Source organism: Hypomesus nipponensis, chromosome 8 (assembly GCF_054491055.1).
Source record: "Hypomesus nipponensis isolate SF chromosome 8, ASM5449105v1, whole genome shotgun sequence".
In the NCBI taxonomy this organism is placed as follows: Eukaryota; Metazoa; Chordata; class Actinopteri; order Osmeriformes; family Osmeridae; genus Hypomesus; species Hypomesus nipponensis.
In genome coordinates, this window is record NC_140368.1 from 1930107 (window position 1) to 1945898 (window position 15792).

Genomic DNA, 15792 nt, shown 5'->3' on the forward strand with positions numbered 1-15792 from the left:
CTCTGTCTCTCTCTCTCTGTCTCTCTCCCTCTGTCTCTCCCTCTCTCTCCCTCTCCCTCTGTCTCTCTCCCCTCTGTCTCTCTCTCTCTGTCTCTCTCCCTCTGTCTCTCCCTCTCTCTATCTCTCCCTCTGTCTCTGTCTCTCTGTCTCTCTCCCTCTGTCTCTCCCTCTCTCTATCTCTCCCTCTGTCTCTCTCTCTCTCTCTCTCTCTCTCTCCCTCTGTCTCTCCCTCTCTCTATCTCTCCCTCTGTCTCTCTCTCTCTCTCTCTCTCTCTCTCTCTCTCTCTCTCTCTCTCTCTCTCTCTCTATCTCTCCCTCTGTCTCTGTCTCTCTGTCTCTCTCCCTCTGTCTCTCCCTCTCTCTATCTCTCCCTCTGTCTCTCTCTCTCTCTCTCTCTCTCTCTCTCCCTCTGTCTCTCCCTCTCTCTATCTCTCCCTCTCTCTCTCTCTATCTCTCCCTCTCTCTCTCTCTCTCTCTCTCTCTCTCTCCCTCTCTCTCTCTCTCTGTCTCTCTCCCTCTGTCTCTCCCTCCCTCTGTCTCTGTCTCTCTCCCTCTGTCTCTCTCCCTCTGTCTCTCTCCCTCTGTCTCTCTATCTCTCCCTCTCTCTCTGTCTCTCTGGCTGAGCCTTCAAAGAGGCTCAGAAGGGTTCTCCCACCCTTGATGTGTTTGCACTGAAGGAAAGGCTGAACATGGCTTCTCCTGCTTCTTACTGTACTCTGTCTGTGTTGGCACCTCAGAGGATGTCTGCCTGTCTGTCTGTCTCTTTCTCTGTCTGTCTGTCTGTCTCTCTCTCTCTCTCTCTCTCTCTCTCTGTCTCTCTCTCTGTCTGTCTGTCTGTCTGTCTGTCTGTCTGTCTGTCTGTATGTCTCTCTCTCTGTCTGTCTCTATCCACACACCATATAGCTGCTCCTCCTGCTCACGGTTGCTTAACGACCTTAGCTGCAGTAAGCCACAATACCCACACCAGTTAAACTGCTGAGGAGAGGAGGAGTGAGGAGAGGAAGGGAGGAGTGAGGAAAGGAGATGAGAGAAGGAAGGAAAAGAGATCTCAGCAAATTAACATGCAGCAGCATTAAAATGGATGACCAGCTCCATTTGGTTCATGCTCAGAAGCAAAAAAAAAAAAAAAAAAAAGAGCTGAAGAATATGCTGGGAAATCACCCTGCCTGTCATGAATAAAACAACCGTCTGCAAATTGCAGTCGGATAATTAATTACATAAATAATCAATTGATTAGATGCATGGGAGGAACATCTGAAGGGAGGTGATTTGTGGGTGCAGGGATGTCCGTGTCATTAAGCAGGAGGAAAGACTACGAGGGCTCCACTGGTATAATGAAACTGAAACCCCACTCTCTTAACAACACTGGTTGTAATTGAAGCTCTTTGGAGGAGAACACTAAGTGGAGCATGCTTCCTTTAAGAGAGAGACTACGTGCCGACCGAAGAATTTCACAAAATCCCGTCTCTTGGAAACAGATGAGTCCCAAGTCGATCGTGCGGTCTCATTGGTTGTTTGAAAAAGGATGCAGAATCGTCAATAGAACCCGCCTTTGTTCCAATGTTTAGATTTTACAGCCAAATAAAAAGAGTGATCCCTGATCAATATTGTATTGGGAACCGAGACAAGCAGTGGGATTGAATTCTTCTCGCCTTCTGACTGCTTGGCAGGGGATTGGAATCTAAGATGACTAACAAGGCCAGACACATGGTGTCAAGATACTTAATTACTGGAATGAAATATGGTGAGGTGAAGTAGTGCAGTGGTTGGTCTGAAAGGGAAATCTCTGTCAACAAACATAAAGCACTATGCTCATGTGGTTGCACTTCAAGCCAAACTCCCAGCAAGTCTCAATGCCTCAGTCTCAATACCTAAAACGGTTTGTAAAGCATGTCTATAACCCTGCAACAAGAGGACCTTCAATATCTTGCCTGTCCAACACAATACTCTGGGCCAACATGCTAATGCTATTCACCTGGGATGAACAATAGGACCAACTAACTGTACCTCTCCAGACCCTGGACAGAAAGTGGTCACGGAGAGCTTCCTGTATGACTCAGTTGCATGCTGGGTACTTTCGCAACACAATAGGCGCCTTGCCGTTCCTCAGACACTCCCTCCCTCACCCCTTTTCTTCCCCCTGCTCTCTCTTCCTCCCTCCCTCACCCCTTTTCTTCCCCCTGCTCTCTCTTCCTCCCTCACCACCCCTCCACCCACACCTCTGATTAAATTAGTCTGGAGGAGCAACAGGGGCGTTCAGGATAATATTTTCATAGCAGTGAGGAAAAGCTTGCTTATGAACCTCCCAAGCAAATATTTGGCTTTGGGTCAGCACTGTTAGGAGCCCCCAGAGGAGTGAGCAGGGGCCAACCATCTCAGCCACGACGAGGGGGACTGAAGAAGGACGAGAGAAAAAGAAGAGAGAAAGAAAAGGAAAACAGTCTGGGCATTTACAAGGCCTGGAGACCCTGAGCTACTAAATCAAACATGCTCCAAATGCATCTAGGGTAATGTAGTGTACGGCGGGGTCTCTAGGGTTACCACGTCAACAGTGTAAGCTGGTGTCGAGGCAGTGGTTGGGAGGGAGGATGAAGAAGGGAGCTCTGTCCTCAGAACAATCTGTCTGCGGGTAATTAGACATGTGTCTGATCAGTATTAAGGTACTGTATGGCATGGGTGTGTGTAGGTTTGTGTGTGCCTGAGTGTGCGTGTGTGTGTGGGGAGGTAAGGAGTGTGTGTGTGCGGTGGGGTAAGGAGTGTGTGTGTGTGTGTGTGTGTGAGTAAGGAGTGTGTGTGGGGGGGGTAAGGAGTGTGTGTGTGTGTGTGTGAGTAAGGAGTGTGTGTGTGTGGGGGGGGTAAGGAGTGTGTGTGTGTGTGTGAGTAAGGAGTGTGTGAGTAAGGAGTGTGTCAGTAAGGAGTGTGTGTGTGTGAGTAAGGAGTGTGTGTGTGTGTGTGTGAGTAAGGTGTGTGTGTGTGTGTGTGTGAGTAAGGAGTGTGTGAGTAAGGAGTGTGTGTCCTCATGGGGCAGTGGGGGCCAGTCCCAGCGTTGCCCGGGGCTGGCAGTATGAGCGGACAGGAAGCCAGAGAGGAGGTGGAGGTAGGAGGGAGGGCAGAGGCTGGACCAGCAGAGGCTGGACCAGTGACTCTCCCCCTGTCCCCTCCCTCCCTCTCCCCCTGTCCCCTCCCCCTGTCCTCTCCCTCCCTCCCTCTCCCCCTGTCCTCTCCCTCCCTCCCTCTCCCCCTGTCCTCTCCCCCTGTCCTCTCCCTCCCTCCCTCTCCCCCTGTCCTCTCCCTCCCTCCCTCTCCCCCTGTCCTCTCCCCCTGTCCTCTCCCTCCCTCCCTCCCTCTCCCCCTGTCCTCTCCCTCCCTCCCTCTCCCCCTGTCCTCTCCCCCTGTCCTCTCCCTCCCTCCCTCTCCCCCTGTCCTCTCCCTCCCTCCCTCCCTCTCCCCCTGTCCTCTCCCCCTGTCCTCTCCCTCCCTCCCTCTCCCCCTGTCCTCTCCCCCTGTCCTCTCCCTCCCTCCCTCTCCCCCTGTCCTCTCCCTCCCTCCCTCTCCCCCTGTCCTCTCCCCCTGTCCTCTCCCTCCCTCCCTCCCTCTCCCCCTGTCCTCTCCCTCCCTCCCTCTCCCCCTGTCCTCTCCCCCTGTCCTCTCCCTCCCTCCCTCTCCCCCTGTCCTCTCCCCCTGTCCTCTCCCTCCCTCCCTCTCCCCCTGTCCTCTCCCTCCCTCCCTCTCCCCCTGTCCTCTCCCTCCCTCCCTCTCCCCCTGTCCTCTTCCCCTGTCCTCTCCCTCCCTCCCTCTCCCCCTGTCCTCTCCCTCCCTCCCTCTCCCCCTGTCCCCTGCCCCTGTCTTCTCCCTCTCCCCCTGTCCCCTCCCCCTGTCCTCTCCAGGGCGCCAGGGGGGAGGACTCACAGAGGCCCACAGGAAGTGTTCAGAGGAGGGCTTCTAACAGGCCCAGGTCCCTTACACACTCCAGCTCTCTGACTGCTACATGTCACCGCAGTTTCCTCCCTCTCCAGGTTCCTACAGTACGATCGAATCGCGATTATGTATTGGAGAAGTTACTTGCCACGCTGATGCAATGAGAAGCCTCTGGCCTGCTGTCACAGTATTGGTAAACAGCTTTTCACCCCCAACGAATACACTCTGTGCCTTGACTTATTCATGACTCACCACAAGCCATGTTCTGTAAACCATCATCCTACCTGGATCCACTCTTTATTGGAGTCTTCTGCAGGGGTCCAGGCATTCTCATAGTAGTTGAGTCTGGATCGTTCCGGAGACCAGCTGGGATTGTAGTGGGAGGAGGCTACGATCTGGTCTGAGCCCAGCTCCCCAGACTCCATGCCCAGAGGGTCAGTGCAGCTGAAGTCTGAGAGAAGGTGGAAGAAGGAGAGAGAAAAAAAAGAGATAGAGAGAGGAAGAGAGAGTAACAGTTAGAGAGAGAGAGAGAGAGAGAGAGAGAGAGAGAGAGAGAGAGAGAGAGAGAGAGAGAGAGAGAGAGAGAGAGAGAGAGAGAGAGAGAGAGAGAGAGAGAGAGAGAGAGAGAGAGAGAGAGAGAGAGAGAGAGAGAGAGAGAGAGAGAGAGAGAGAGAGAGAGAGAGAGAGAGAGAGAGAGAGAGAGAGAGAGAGAGAGAGAGAGAGAGAGAAAAAAAAAAAAGAGAGAGCAAAAGGGGGAGAAAAATTTAGATGTTAGTCTAACTTTAGCGCTAAAAGCACCAGGCCCTTGAGTGTGTACTGGAGGCAGTGTTCTGTTGTGTGTCCCAGCAGCACAGCCTCTCCCTGGGGAGAGGGACACTCAGCGGGGTGCCACTCTGGAGCACTGGTTGTGTCCTCGCTTAAAGAGCACATCAGTGCCACTCCAACGGACCCCTGCTTCCGCCCGCCCCTCCCCACACACACACACACACACACACACGTAGAGGCTTTAATGGATGTGCAGTGCAAGTGTTCTACATTAAGACACGGAGCTGCATTCATTAAACATTCAGTGTCGTACTAAGTTTATGCACACACACAAAACACAGACTAGAACCCTTCTCTGGTGGAGCGTCTCTTCTGCAGCTCCCTATTGGCAGTTTCTGCTTGGCACACGGTGCATGTTTAAATCTTTGAATCTGATATATATTTCCCTAATGTTGAACTCTTCAGGGTGTTGGGCACTGAGAGGGCCAGTGGGTTGGCAGCTGCATGTCATCCTGCCCTGTCACCCAAAGCTGGGGTACAGCTGTGTGTGTGTGTGTGACATGGTGCAGCCGGCCCCTGGAACCCTGGTAGAGGTGTCTGAAGGGGTGGGGGTCACCATGGGGTCACCCTCTGACCCCCAGGGGTCAACACCCAGACTTATGGGTTTTGGACACTACTGACATTAGAGATGGTTGGTGTAAAGGAAGAACTGACCTTTTGACCGGACCAGGGGTCATATATTCACACCAAGAGAAGACACACACACACACACACACAGACAAACAGACACACGGACACACACACAGACAGACACACAGACAGACACACAGACACACACACACACACAGCAACCCAGTGTAGCAGCAGATGGAGAGACCATCTGTGTTGCTTCACAGCAGCAGAGAAGACGCTGCTGTCTGCTTTACACCCTATGCTTTACACAGGGGAGTGTGTGTGTGTGTGTGTGTGAGAGAGAGGGTACACACTCAGTGCTCGCTGTGTGCATGCCTGAGCATGAAGAAGTGAGAAAGAGAGAGAACAGTCTCACACCTTGTTCAAACACTCCCTCTTTATATCGAGCGCTGATACGACAAGCAACATCCTCAGATGGGCTTCCAGACCAACATTCAGACTAGCTTTGTGCACAGCCTTCAGCCTGGCATCATTAGAGGAGCTTCATCACTCAGAGCAGAGAGGAGGAGGAGAGCTCTGTGAGGAAAGCTCACTGGGAAGCTGGCTGATCTGAGAGATGGATGGGCTGTCAGATGGAGAGGGAGAGAGAGAGAGAGAGAGAGAGAGAGAGAGAGAGAGAGAGAGAGAGAGAGAGAGAGAGAGGGAGAGAGAGAGATAGAGAGAGAGGGGGGAGAGGGAGGGAGGGGGAGAGAGAGAGAGAGAGAGAGAGAGGGGGAGAGGGAGGGAGGGGGAGAGAGAGAGGGAAGGAGGGGGAGAGAGAGAGAGAGAGAGAGGGAGAGGGGGAGAGGGAGGGAGGGGGAGAGGGAGGGAGGGAGGGGGAGAGAGAGGGAAGGAGGGGGAGAGAGAGAGGGAGGGGGAAAGAGAGAGACAGAGTGAGAGACAGATAGAGAGAGAGCGAGAGAGAGATAGACAGAGACAGAGCGAGAGAGACAGACAAACAGATAGATACAGAGACAGACAGACAGAGAGAGAGACAGATAGAGAGAGAGCGAGAGAGAGATAGACAGAGACAGAGCGAGAGAGACAGACAGACAGATAGAGCGAGAGAGAGCGAGAGAGAGATAGAGAGACAGGATGACAGAGTGGATGAAGCGCTGCATCAAAGCACTACATTATAATCACCATCAGCTCCTTTTCATGTGGAGCGTTCCACCCCGGTGAGATGGTAAAGAGAGGAAGCCAGCATGGGCAGTACATCAAGAAGACTGTTACATGGAGCGCACACTGTACAGACAGGAGAAGCTCTGTACCTGCAGAGACCAAGCAGCACAATACTGGCTAACGACGAACCCTGCAGTGCCAGTCAAAAGTGCTCTGGTGTCTGTGTCTGTGTGTGTGTGTATCTGTGTGTGTGTGTTCCTCCTCATAGGGGAGCTACACAAATCCACTACAAGTAGCTAAGATGCTAAGTGCTGTATTTAATACCAGCAACCTCATAACAGGCCTAAGACATGGGAGCAGGAGGCAGTGGAGGTTGTTGGAGCTGGGGGGGGCTGGGGGGCTGGTCTGGGGTGGTCTGGTCTGGTCTGTGGGGAGATTTATGGCCGGAGGAACGCTCGTCTTCCTAAATGAAATGTTTAGCTGGCCTATTTCTCAAATTGGGGTCAGAGGGGGTGAGCCCCCGTGATCGTGTGGCTTTGTGTGGAAGGCGTGTGTGTGTGTGTGCGTGTGTGTGTGTGTGAGGGGTAAAGCGAAGAGAGGGGTCGTTCAGTGCGGGGGGTATGAGGAGGGGGTCTCTGTGTGTGTGGTGAGTGCCCCCACCCCGCCCCCCCTAACACATTTATCTAATGAAGCCAAGGGAGGTGTTGAGTTAATAACTGGAGCCGCCCCATGCTGGAGCATCTGCTGAGGGCGGTCGTTACCCTGCAGCAGGAGTCAAGCAGCTCTGAGGAGGGGTTCACTCGCTCACCCTCGGGCACGGTCCGATCCAGGACGGTGAAGTTGGCCGAGAAGCCCTCCTTGGCGATGGCGCTGTCCGTGTTGATGGTCAGGGCCAGGATGCCTGTGTAGGACACGATCCGGCCGGGCGTGTTCTGACCACAGTACCGACCCACGTACGGCCCCACTGCAGAGAGAGACAGAGAGAGAGACAGAGAGAGAGACAGAGAGAGAGACAGAGAGAGAGGAAAATTATTGATTTTCAACTACCGTTTCTTGTTTCTTGCATAATGAATGAGTGGCCGGGTGTCAGTCTGTTGCAGAGAGAGAGGACAAAGAGAAGGATGATAAAATGGAGGACAGAGATAAAGAAGAGAGAATTTGGAGAAGAAAAGTTAGGTGTAAATGAAAGGAGAGACGGAGAGATTAAGCGAGTGAGAAAGGAGTCACAGGAGGGAGATTGTTACCTAGGTAACAACATTGGTTCATAACAGAAGTCTCGCGTGTTATTAGCGACTTAGCATAATGTAGAGAGAAACCCACTCCAGAAGGAGCTGCTGGGGCTGTTTTACCAGGGAGGATCTTTGCAGGAAAACCTCATAAAAGCCCACTGACTCCCCCTCCCTGGAGCGCCACCACATAAAGACACAGGAAGAAGACCCGCGCTTCACTCAGGGCTGGGGCAAGCATTCTGTCCTGTTTGACAGTCATCAATTCCTGACTATAACCTGAACGGTTGCTGCCGGTTGGAGGAGGACAGAGTCTTCGAGCCCATTAGATGAAGGCAGCGGAGAGAGAGAGAGAGAGAGAGAGGGGGGGGGGAGGACAAGGAGAGAGAGAGAGAGACAGAGAGAGAGAGAGAGAGAGACAGAGAGAGAGAGAGAGAGACAGAGAGAGAGAGAGAGACAGAGAGAGAGAGAGAGAGAGAGAGAGAGAGAGAGAGAGAGAGAGAGAGAGAGAGAGAGAGAGAGAGACAGAGAGAGAGAGAGAGACAGAGAGAGAGAGAGAGAGAGAGAGAGAGAGAGAGAGAGAGAGAGAGAGAGAGAGAGAGAGAGGGAGAGAGGGAGACAGAGAGAGAGACAGAGACAGAGAGAGAGAAGGAGGAACAGAGGGTGACATGTAGAAGCGAGACCCGTTTCACTGAGCTGCCTGAATGTGGGCGTGTCGATCGGAGTGGAAGGAGAAAGAAAAGAGAGAGAGGAAGCAGAGGCGTGTGTGTGTGTGTGAGAACACGTCAGTGTGTGGCTGTTAAGCAGGTCCAGGGGTTAGTAAGACTGTGATAAGTGACGAGTGACAGCCTGCCCCCCCCTTACCCCCTAACAACCCCCTAACAACCCCCCTAACAACCCCCCTAACAACCCCCCTAACAACAACCCCCATGCACGCCACTTCCAGCCAGCCACACATGACACAGAGAGGCCAGGGGCCTATAGGCTGACACTCATCTTCATAACACAGGTGTGTGGGTGTCTTGGTGGCTGTGTGTGCGTGGTCATGGAGGGGGGGGGGGGCGGGACTGTTGTAGGGTTAGGAGTAAAGGGTTAGGGTTAGTCAAGGCCTCATTCAGAGAATAAACCATCTCCCAGATTATCTGCATGACTCGACGCCAACACTAAAATATAAAGACCTTGGCTGTGAGCTTCCCATCCTCCTGGGGGAGAGAGGGAGGGGGGAGAGGGGGGGGGGGAGGGAGAGGGGGGGGGGAGAGGGGGGGAGGGAGAGGGAGGGAGGGAGAGGGGGGGGGGGAGAGGGGGGAGAGAGGGGGGGGAGAGGGAGGGAGGGAGAGGCCCAGTCTGTCTAGGACTAGGCAGAGAGGAGGAGGGGCATGACTCCTCTGTCAGTGCATGCACACACACACACAGACACACAAAGACGTGCACACAAACACACAGACACACAGACACACAAACACACAGACACACACACAACACCCCCTGTGGCTGCAGCGCCTCAGGTCTTCTGCGCTAATGCACTATCGATCCTCAAGACACCACAGGTACGAGGCCTGCTCCCATCAGGGGCCCCCTCTCCACCCCCCTGCCCCCCCAGCCCACCCCCAGCCCCCCAGCCCACCCCCATCCCACCCCCAGCCCCCCAGCCCCCCAGCCCACCCCAGCTCCCCCCCAGCCCCCCAGCCCCTGTGCTCCAGACACACCTCTCACACACCCTAAAACCACCACTCTGGAATTATGTGTTTCAGATGTGTGTCTGATGGTAATCACATTATACGCTGTCCTTTGAGAGACACAAGGAACTTTCAAGCTGACGGAACAAGAAATAAATCTTAGATTCACTCAAAATGCCTGCACGACGAAAGAGGTGTCACGACACAACATTTCATTGTCGATCACAGGTGCAATTTTGTCAAAATGGTCTCACCTTGTGACTAAAATGAGGGCGCTAACAAGGAGACAGAGATGGTGCCCTCGAGACATGTCACACTCTGTCCAATCAACACTGTTCACCAGAGAACTTCACCTCAGGGATAAAAGTATAAATGAGCCTGGAAATTATAGCCCGCTTTTAAATGAATTCCAGTAGCTTCCAGAGTTCCTACTCACACTCCCAGAAGAGGAGAAACGACAGCTCCGAAGCAGCTCTCCAAACTGCTGACGTTGTCTGAGACAATAATCATCTGTCGTCCCCACAGAACATGCTAGAACAGCGACTGTTACCGTCACTTCCACCCACACATTCTGCCCTGGACAGCCAGCCAAACCCATGGAAGCAGGCTAACAGGAAGTCCCAACGTGAGTCACTTCCTGCAGGAGTGCGATGGACTCTCAAAAGTAACTCTTTAAGAAGCAGGGTGTGGTGGAGCATTCCTCAGCCCCCCTCAGACAAACATAAACACATCTCCACCAACACAATACCACAGACGTAGCAGCGCGAGGGCACCATCACAACCAGGAAATGTTGTTCATGAAGGGAAGGCTGGCCTCTTGGTCCACACCTCTTTGTTCTGGACAGACTATTGGCCTCTCCCAGGGCATATCATTGGATGGAGGGTGATTCAGAGACCAAGATAAATCTCCCATCAAAAATAAACATTCACACACTCAAGAGTATTCACCACAGTTGCACAGTAAAGCTTTCACTAGCTGTCCCTGTCACATGCTGAGATACATCACTTCCTGTAGTCTTGGCCCCCCCCCCAGACTCACCTCCAGGGAAGCCGTCCCAGATTTCCATGCGGTCGTAGCGACAGAACACTCCACTAGGGGGCGTGAGGTCAGGCTCCAGCTCAAAGCTCTCGAACTCCAAAACGATCTCCGACATCTTGGGGGCGAAGATCATGAAGGTGCAGTCCAGGTTGTTGGGGTATTTCTCTGGGAAACCCGGAGATTTGATGACTCCACTGTTGGCGGTGAAGTTCCTGGAACATTCCGGACCTGGGAGAAGTCGAAAGAATGAAAGAAAGAATGAAAGAAAGAAAAGAGCCGGAGAGTTGATGGGGGAGACAGAGAAGATGTTTTTGAGTCCTGGGTGTTTTTATGGCTTGTTTGTTTGCCCGTGTCTTTGTGCTTTGTGATGGAGAAGCTCTGGGTGCCAGCTGCTGCATAGAAAGCAGGCTTTATGACCCAGAGACTCAGACCACCTTGTCGGGCCTGACCATTCAGGAGCCTGCATCTGGACTGTCTCATCGGGCTGTAAGCTCTCTCCTCGCCTCTGTCTTTCATTCAGCCTGACACTTCACACTTCTGTATCCTGCATTCTGAATGTGTGTGTGTGTGTGTGTGTGAGTGTGTATGCGTGGTAAAGCACTTCACTAAATCTGCTGTAACATCTGGTGGGTGAGAGTGTAAACATCACTGAGAGGCCTCAATCACCAGCAAAGGATTCTGGGGGGAATGAATCAACATACCGCTTGACTCACTTTGCAACTGGAAACCCCCCACTCCCCCTTCCAAAACACACACACTCACACACACACACACTCACACACTCACACACACACACACACATTTCTGGAAGACAGCAAGTCAAAACATTAAGTTCCATGGAGGGGTGCCTTTCAGGGAATGTTAGCACATTTCACAAACGTTCCTCACTGAGCACGGCATTACAGTCAACGGATCGCGATTGAACACGAGCTGAAAGTAGCCAATAGGAGGCTGAGGACTGTGTGGAAGAACAGAGTCCACTGAATAGCTTCCTGCCACACCAGGACGTCTGGTCTCACGGAGCTGTGTCTATCTAGACACCGACGTCCGTTAGCGGTGGAAAAGCTTGGCATTTAACGCCACGTCCATATTTTTGTTCCCTAACAACCTTCCCTGGGAGGGGTCTGATGGATGGGGAAATAGTGGGCAGCCTTGACCAGAGAGCTCTGGTGCGGCGCTGCAGCAGTTTAAGTGAATGTGGCAAAAGCGTTCCCCCCCCCCCCTGTCATTCAGGCATCTCGCTAGGCCTCTAATTCAGGACCATCAGGACCACTCCCGCCTGTCGTAAGAACAGTGGAGGGAAAGGAGAGTGCTTAATTTATTTTTGCTCTCTCTGTCCCTCTCTCTCTTTCTCGATTTTTGGTGAGGCAAAAAGCAGCAGCTTTGATTGTGAGGCGATTTGACATTTAGAGCTGAACTAAAAGTTGGGTTTTCAAACGGCGGGACCATTAATTCTGCAGTTCTGCCACTGTGGAAACTATGGGTGCTGCAGCACCCCCTGACAGCCCGAGAATTTAAAATAATATCACTTCAAAATCACCGTGGCAAAGCCCCGCAGTAGCGGACTGGCCATCGGGAGCACCGGGAGAAGAATAACGATGGAAAACCAGGCTAAGAAACGTAGGGTGGGGCTGAAAAACTAAGAGACAAAAATACATCACTTTCACTAGACAAGGTTTTACCAATTGAAAAATGGCTATGTTTATTTTACTCAAAGCTACACAAAGCAGGGTTCAAAACAAGACCTCTATCAGCGAGTACTCGAGGCTCCTACAACAGGCTATTGTTGTTAAGCAGTTCTAACAACGAGTCGATACCAGGCCAAGGTTCCTGACTGGAGGTTTAGAGGAAGTCCATCCTGTATGTCTATCTACAGTTCTTATCTGATACCAAGGCTGACAGAAGGAGAATTGGCCTTCCGGAATCCATTCAACTAACCACCACATGCCTGGCTGAGGCCTGGGGATGACTGGGTCCAAGGTTGGTAGGGTCTCTCTCTCTCTCTCTCTCTCTCTCTCTCTCTCTCTGTCTTGACCATCAAAGGGGACTTGAGGACGAGAAGGATGAGGGGGGAGGGGGGGGCAGGGGAGAATGGGGCTGGAAGAGTGACATACAGTCAAATGAAAGAGGTAGATAAGGACTAGTATTGCTCTCTTTCTCTCTGCCTGTCTCCCTCTCTCTCTGTGTCTCTCTGCCTTTGTTTATCGGTTATCACCACCACCTCTGTGATAGTGTAAGGGAGAAACTCGGACCGTTCCTGGGCGCTTTGTTCAGCTCCCCCCCCCAAAAAAGATATGTCCGCTACAAAGAGAAGCTATCAAAACAGAACAGAGGGTGAACAGAGAGGAGCCAGCTCGTTCTGTGGTGAGATAATCAGCCCACAGATCTCTTTTATCTCCACCTTCACGGGGGGTGTTCCCTTCGTGCTACCCACCCCCTCGCTACCCAGGATGCTTTGTGCTCGTGTTGCGTGAGAGGTACGCACACGCTCCAGTCACAGGGTTGTTTTTCTTTTCAGTCTGTTTTTAGTGTGGGCAGCTTCAGGAGTAAAACATCTAACTCCCTCTCCTCCTGTGCTCCCCCTCTCTCTCTGTCCTTCTCTCTCTCTGCCTCTCTCTCTCTGCCTCTCTCTCTCTGCCTCTCTCTCTCTGCCTCTCTCTCTCTGCCTCTCTCTCTCTGCCTCTCTCTCTCTGCCTCTCTCTCTCTGCCTCTCTCTCTCTGCCTCTCTCTCTCTGCCTCTCTCTCTCTGTCCTTCTCCCTCTCTGTCTCTCTCTCTCTGCCTCTCTCTCTCTCTCTCTGCCTCTCTCTCTCTCTGTCCTTCTCCCTCTCTTGCTCTCTCTCTCTCCTTCCTTTCATCTCAGTCTTTGTTTGTGCTGTCTCTGTGTATCCGTGGTAGCAGTAAGTCAGTCCGTTTCACCAGCGAGGGGGAGCGAGCGGGAGCGAAGTGAAATGGCAGAAGATGCAGAGGTCCTGCGATATGAAAGGCTCTGGCTCCCTCAGAACAGCAGAGGGAGGCTCAGCAGAGCGCATCTCATAACCAGCCTCTCCTCCCTGTGTTCACAGACACACACACACACACGCTCGCACACACACACACGCTCGCACACGCACACACTCGCACGCACACCCTCGCGCACACACACACTCGCACACACACAGGCTCGCACACGTTCTCACACGTGCACTCACACTCAATGGTAAACTTACATGTCACTTCATCTGAGATAAAAACCCATGTAACAGACCGCCGGGTAACTGGGTTTAGACAAACAGTCAAATTGATGGCAGCGGTGTATAAAAAAGATGGGAGTCTTGAAAGCACAACATTTATGAGCCAGTTAAGTGCTAACTGTGACTTTACAGCCTTCCACAAGCCTGTTTCACACTTCGTTTCTATTGAACTTATGTCACTTCTGGGTGGTGAAGAAACCAAACAGTCCCTCTCCTGGTTCAGAGTTTATTAAACAGGGCAAGTCAACGCTTGCTAAATGTTACATTTCAGAGAGATCTAATTTCAACATCCCTCAAGTGTCACTGATTTATGTTACTTACGACAAATCTTAAACAAACTTTGCCGGGCTGGAGTCTGGCCTGGCTGTAATGTAGTGTGTCGATGACAGGGTGCTCGTCGGTTAGGTGTCCGACATTTGTGATCTTAGTGGAGATGGAGGGAGATGACTGTGATCTTAGTGGAGATGGAGGGAGATGACTGTGATCTTAGAGGAGATGGAGGGAGATGACTGTGGCCACAGTGATCATCATGGTGGTGGAGGTGTGACGGGGTAAATTCTTGTGACACGATAATGTTTGTCTTTCATCTCAGCCATCTATCACTCTCTCTCTCTCTCTCTCTCTCTCTCTCTCTCTCTCTCTCTCTCTCTCTCTCTCTCTCTCTCTCTCTCTCTCTCTCTCTCTCTCTCCCTCTCTCTCTCTGGGTGTGGGGTGGTGTGTGAGCTCAGGAAGGCCTGAGGTTTGGTTGTTCGTTCGCTGAGCATATCAGCAGTGTTTATTTTCCATGAGGCACCATGGTTGATAATTAACAGGGTCCCTCACTGTGCACCCCGCCCCCAAACACACACACACACACACACTCAGCCCTTCTGGGCTTAATGGCTGCTGGAGAAAAAACTCTTTACAAACCAAGTGAAACATTAACCTGAGGCTGTAAATGATTCAGCTCCTTTCCCCTTGAAGCACACACACCGCGCCCCTAACTAACGAACCTCAACGCCCTGATGTGGCATTTAGCATGTCAGCTTTGCCGATGACATCACTTCCCTTTCGGTAAAACCAATGAGGGATGAAGAGAGGATGCTTGTGAAAGGAGGGGGGGGGGGAACCCTAGAGTCATCCTAAACAGACAGTTTGTGTCTTAGGTTTCATATGGGAGGTGTGTGTGAGTGTGTGTGTGTGTGTGTGAGCCAGATGTGACCCCTGGCATGGGAGTGTGCGAGTGTGTGAGTGTGTGTGTGTGTGTGTGTGGGGAGCGCGTGGTCCATGAAAGTTGAGTAGGTTATGAGTACCCACAGGTGCACTTGTTAAAGTGGCCATGTAGCGCTGTCACCACACAGGGCGGGGCACTGCCCCCCCCCCCCCCCATGCATATGTGTGTTTGTGTATAGGTGAGTGTGTGTGTGTGTGTGTGTGTGAATGTGTGTGTGCGTGAGGGGGGAACTGAAAACAGGCAGATACTGATGCTTTTCAGTAAGACAGAGCACACACATACACACAGCCCAACCCACACAAGTTAACCTGCTCCATCTGGGAGAATCAGTGGTTCTCTGCCTCTCTTCCTCACTGCCTCACTGCCTCACTGCCTCACTGCCTCACTGCCTCTGCTGACTTCAACGGCCCCCGTGCCAGCTTTGATGTGGCTCTGACAGGATTGCGGAGCTGTTAACCAGAAGCATGTGATGTATCTTGTGTGCCGGGCAGATCTCAGTACACACGCTTAGAGGACTTAAGTGAGACAAGATGACAGGTTAAACACTGTGTGTGTGTGCGTGATTGGGGCTTCTCCTGGGGTGGCCCGTGTTGATTGGACTTGGACCGGGTTGTTCTGTAACTTCTGTTGCCATCAGTCAATGGAAGTGGAGTGTGTTCATCCATACGTGCATACACACACATACACACATACACACACACACACACACACACACACACACTAATCTTATACCCCATATCCTTTATTCCTCACTCTCTCCCTTCGATTTCCTCAATCTCTGCACCTCTCTCTCCACCTCTCTCTGCAACCCTCGGCCCAGTAGACCAAGACGGGCAATTTGCAGGTCATAACACGAGTAGGCAGGCTGATTAAGATGAAGAGGAGCACAAACAACCAGCTGGCTTCCAAATAGACATTCCTCTACTGTGC

The 15792-nt window shown here is 52.2% G+C and overlaps 1 protein-coding gene across 2 annotated transcripts in view; it reads right to left on the reverse strand.

Annotated features, from left to right (window-relative positions):
• The window catches only part of nrp1a (neuropilin 1a), a 63510-nt gene that overhangs the window by 22048 nt on the left and 25670 nt on the right, over nt 1–15792 (reverse strand). For both annotated transcript variants that reach the window (XM_084702757.1, XM_084702758.1), the window contains exons 5-7: nt 10419–10646; nt 7286–7441; nt 4203–4369 (exon numbers count right to left, since the gene is read on the reverse strand). In XM_084702757.1, the coding sequence (XP_084558883.1) occupies nt 4203–4369; nt 7286–7441; nt 10419–10646 (551 nt within the window). The remainder of the gene's footprint in view (nt 1–4202; nt 4370–7285; nt 7442–10418; nt 10647–15792) is intronic.